Source organism: Vicia villosa, unplaced genomic scaffold (genome assembly GCF_029867415.1).
Source record: "Vicia villosa cultivar HV-30 ecotype Madison, WI unplaced genomic scaffold, Vvil1.0 ctg.000987F_1_1, whole genome shotgun sequence".
NCBI classification, from domain to species: domain Eukaryota; kingdom Viridiplantae; phylum Streptophyta; class Magnoliopsida; order Fabales; family Fabaceae; genus Vicia; species Vicia villosa.
The window spans coordinates 194517-198758 of record NW_026705444.1 but is presented as its reverse complement, the minus strand read 5'-3'; the positions used below and the strand labels follow the sequence as shown (position 1 = coordinate 198758).

Here is a 4242-nt window from a genome sequence, read left to right as displayed (position 1 = left end):
TCAAATTGCTTATTATTTTTACTAATCAATTATTTAATAAAATAATTTTATTTTGTTTTGTTTTTTAGTAATTAATGTTTTTTATTTATTTGTAAATAAAACTAAATTCTTGTATTTCAAGAGCATATGTACTAACATTGAAATAACCCGAGAGGGTTGGCCTAGTGGGAGGATGTTTGGGTCTCAAGGCTTTGTTTTCTTTGAGATCCTGAGTTCGAAGAAGCCTAGGACTCTAATGGATTAGTCCGTACAGAAGGAAGGAGACCACTCTGTAAAAAAAAATTATATTAAAATTGTTTTATTAAAAAATTTGAATGTTAAAATACACTACAAAATATTTTATTTTTTTACTATAAAATTGTTTTAGTAAAACATAATTAATTGATGACGGCATGGTGCTGCTAGGGCATGAATTGATGAAGACGACAAGCAATCATGGCAAGTCGGACGATGAGTTAGACTTGCAGGAGAGGAGTACTAAGAAGGTGAAAGAAGGGAACCATGTCTTCGATGCTTCGGCATCGAGCCCTCTTAACTATTCTGATGTTTTAGTGTTGCAGCCGGTGGAAGGTGAACACAAGAAAAAATACCGTGACAAACTGATAGGGACCTCACTACAGGTAGTTGGGGAGGAACATGCAGAGGAGGAGGATGGTGATATTGAGGCTGATAACGAGGGTGAGGAGACACGCATGAGGGTTGAGGAAGTGACAATTGGCGGATACGAATGCCCAAATTTTGTATTTTCTAAGAAGGAAGAACAACGACTCTATCGTCCTTGGCGACGGGGTTTAATTGTGAAGTTGTTGGGGAGGCGAATAGGGTACAGGGCCTTAGAGACGAGGCTGAAACAGATGTGGGTGCGGAAAGGAGTAATCAACATCATTGACTTAAGCAATGACTATTACTTGGTGGTATTTTGGCATGAGGAGGATCAACATGCTGCACTTACAGAGGGACCATGGTTCATCCATGACCACTACTTGACAGTTAAGGAATGGTGCCCGAATTTTCAGCCAGCAAGTGACTCGATCAAAGAGGTAGCGGTGTGGGTGCGAGTTACATGTTTACCAGTTGAATACTATGATAAGGATGCACTGAGGTTTATTGGTGATAGAATTGGTAAGACCGTCAAAGTGGATAAGGCTACAATAGCGCGCGAACGAGGAAATTATGCTAGGATATGTGTGCAGGTAGATTTGCTGAAGCCATTAGTTGCTATGTTTACGATCAAGAATCGCAAATATAATATGGAATATGAAGGCCTACATCTATTGTGTGTGAAATGTGGAAGATTTGGCCATTACAAGGAGGGTTGCCAAGAGAAGAGCAGTAGTAAGGTGGTGAATGACGAGGGAGTTGTTGCACCGCATAACGGAGAACCGTCGGAACAGACATTGCTGGGGGGGATAGAGATGGACCGTGGAGAGTCGATCAAAATACAAGGAGAAATCAAAAGGTGCCCATGCAGAAAAGTTGGGCAGCAGGAGAAAACAAGACAGGTAGCAGAATTCAAGGCAGAGTTCATGGTAGTGCAGTGACGGCAGCATTAGGCAAGAGCCATGTACAAGGTGGTCCAACGGAATGCAACATAGTTGGAGGTTCTAGGTTTAATGCACTAAATGATGAAGGCCTTGCAAACAGTGAGAAAACCTTAGGGGCACAGGATACGGTGATAAGACCGGTGGAAGTAGCTGCGGTGGACATAGCAGATGTGAGGAAGGAGACGGCTAAAGCTACGGTAAGCGTAAAGGGAACCTTTGGTGTGAATAATTTGCGTGCGACAAAAGGACTGGCCAGGAGAATATCTACGGTAAAACAGATGCATGTTAAACACGATGTAGCCCTGAATAAACAAGTGCGAGAACAAAAATTGGCGACTCGATATGGACATACCTTCAAAGGAAAGTTGAATACACAAGTTCGGAAAGGCGTGGATAATCTGAAGGAGTTGATGGGGGAAACGTTTATTGAGAGCCTAACAAGACAAATGAATCGAGCGGAGGATGGTGACAGTATTAAGAAGGGAATTCAAACAGTTTTAGAGCCCAACATACCGAGACCACCAAATTCGGCAGATGGCATTACAAATACAGTGCACTTAGGGGAGAGCGAAATAGGAAGGGTCAACAATCAGGAGGATGATAGGCCTACGAATAAACATGCTAACGAAGGAAGTTGCGATTCGGATATGGAGGTAGTAAAGGAGACACCTAATGCCCCCCAATAATATTTTGGGGGATTATTACGGTTCAGCAGAAGGAGTCCAATTGTCCACTAGAATTATGAGTAACGAGAATAAAATTTTCGTGTTGAATTGTCGAGGAGCATCACACAAATCTCTGTATAGGTATTGCAAACAGTACGTGATGTCAAACAAACCTTGTATGCTTGTTCTTATGGAAACGCGATGTGATACTAAGATACTGATGCGCACGTTTCAACGGCTTGGATATGATGGTTTTGAGGGTATAGCAGTGCAAGGTTATGCAGGAGGCATTGCCATGGGATGGAAGACAGATAGCCTGCAGGTTCATATAACTGCTACGCATTTCCAGTACATACACTTAAGGGTAAATTATCCAAATAGCCCACGTTGGTTTGTTACCCTTGTGTATGCTAGTCCGCTGGAGAATATTCGTATGAAACTATGGGAGGAACTGACTTCCATATCGCATGCTATGACGAAAGCATGGATACTGATAGTTGATTTTAATGATATCGTGTTTGCGGCAGAGAAGCGGGGAGGTGCTGGTGTGTCAGCCCGGAAGTGCAGAATTTTTAATGATAGAATACATCGGTGTAAGTTGATAGATATTGGAGCTAGTGGACCGAAGTATACTTGGAGAGGGCCGGTGTATCATGGTGGACAACGGATTTACGAGCGCCTTGATCGAGCATTGTGCAACGATGAGTGGAGAATGCAATTCCCAAACGAGCAGTTGAAAGTTCTGCCAAGGCTTGATTTCTCCGACCATCACCCGTTACTATTGTCACCATTGGAATTGAATGTCGTGCACGCGAAGCCTCGGTTCAGGTTCGAAGCGGCATGGCTTTTACATCCAACGTATCGCGATATGCTAGAGAATAGCTGGCAGCCGCAGTCAAATATTGTTGCTAACTTGCAGACTGTTGCAGCAAGTTGCAAAAGCTGGAAGTTGCAGGATTTTAACCAAGTACTACGACGGCGGAAAGAACTGATGAATCATATTGAAAGAGTCCAAGGTAAACTGCAGAGAGCTCACTTTTCTATAGCACTACGGAGGCGGGAGAGCAGGCTGCTTGGAGAGCTAAGAGATATTATGGAAAGGGAGGAAATTATGTGGTTCCAGAGGTCGAGAGCAAAATGGTTAGCGGATGGTGATAGAAACACGAGGTATTATCATTTAAAAACGGTTATGAGACGAAGACGAAATAATATTCTAATGCTCAAGAATGAGGACGGTGTATGGGTTGAGGATGGAAAACAACTGCAATGTATGGTAAATGAGTTTTATAAGGACTTATTTTCGGAGAAGCAAACATTGCGGTCGTGGAGACAAACGGAGATTACTTTCCCCGAACTACGAATGGAGGACAAGGAGAAGTTAATGCTGCCTGTGACAGATGAGGAAATTAAGAGCTCTATATTCCATATGCACCCATGGAAAGCTCTGGGACCTGACGGTTTCCCTGCGGGATTTTTCCAAAAGGCATGGGGGACTATTGGCAGCACTGTTTGCAAATTTGTGCGCGATGTGTGGACGAACCCAATTCGGATAGGGGAGGTGAATCAAACTGATATATGTTTGATTCCGAAAGTGGAGGCGCCTAAATATGTAAAGCAGTTTAGACCAATATCGTTATGCAATACGATCTATAAAGCTGTTACTAAAGTCATCGTCGTGAGGCTGCAGCAGTATATACCGAAGCTTGTGTCTCCGTTTCAAACGGGTTTTGTTCCAGGCAGAAATATACACGAGAATATTGTAGTGGCAAATAAAATGATGCACTCTATGGCTAGAATGATTGGAAAACGCGGTGCCTTTGCTATTAAAGTGGATCTATCTAAAGCATATGATAAATTAAGTTGGGCGTTTATTTCGCGAGTACTGGTAGAGAGCCAACTGCTAGGAAGTCTAATAAATGTGATCATGCATGCAGTTGTAGCGGTAAAAATGTGACTCGAGCGTTTTCGCGCGCTCGAAGTATCACAGAGTCGCCACCGAACTTTATTTATTCCAAAGAGGAAAGGGAAAATAT

At 42.7% G+C, this 4242-nt stretch overlaps 1 protein-coding gene across 1 annotated transcript; it reads left to right on the top strand.

The window, feature by feature from the left end:
• The first annotated feature begins 392 nt into the window (after window positions 1–392).
• LOC131632707 (uncharacterized) lies at window positions 393–1336 on the top strand. The gene is made up of 2 exons (XM_058903437.1): window positions 393–1193; window positions 1295–1336. Exons 1-2 carry the CDS (start codon window positions 393–395, stop codon window positions 1334–1336), a joined length of 843 nt encoding a protein of 280 aa, XP_058759420.1.
• Window positions 1337–4242: the final 2906 nt, after the last annotated feature.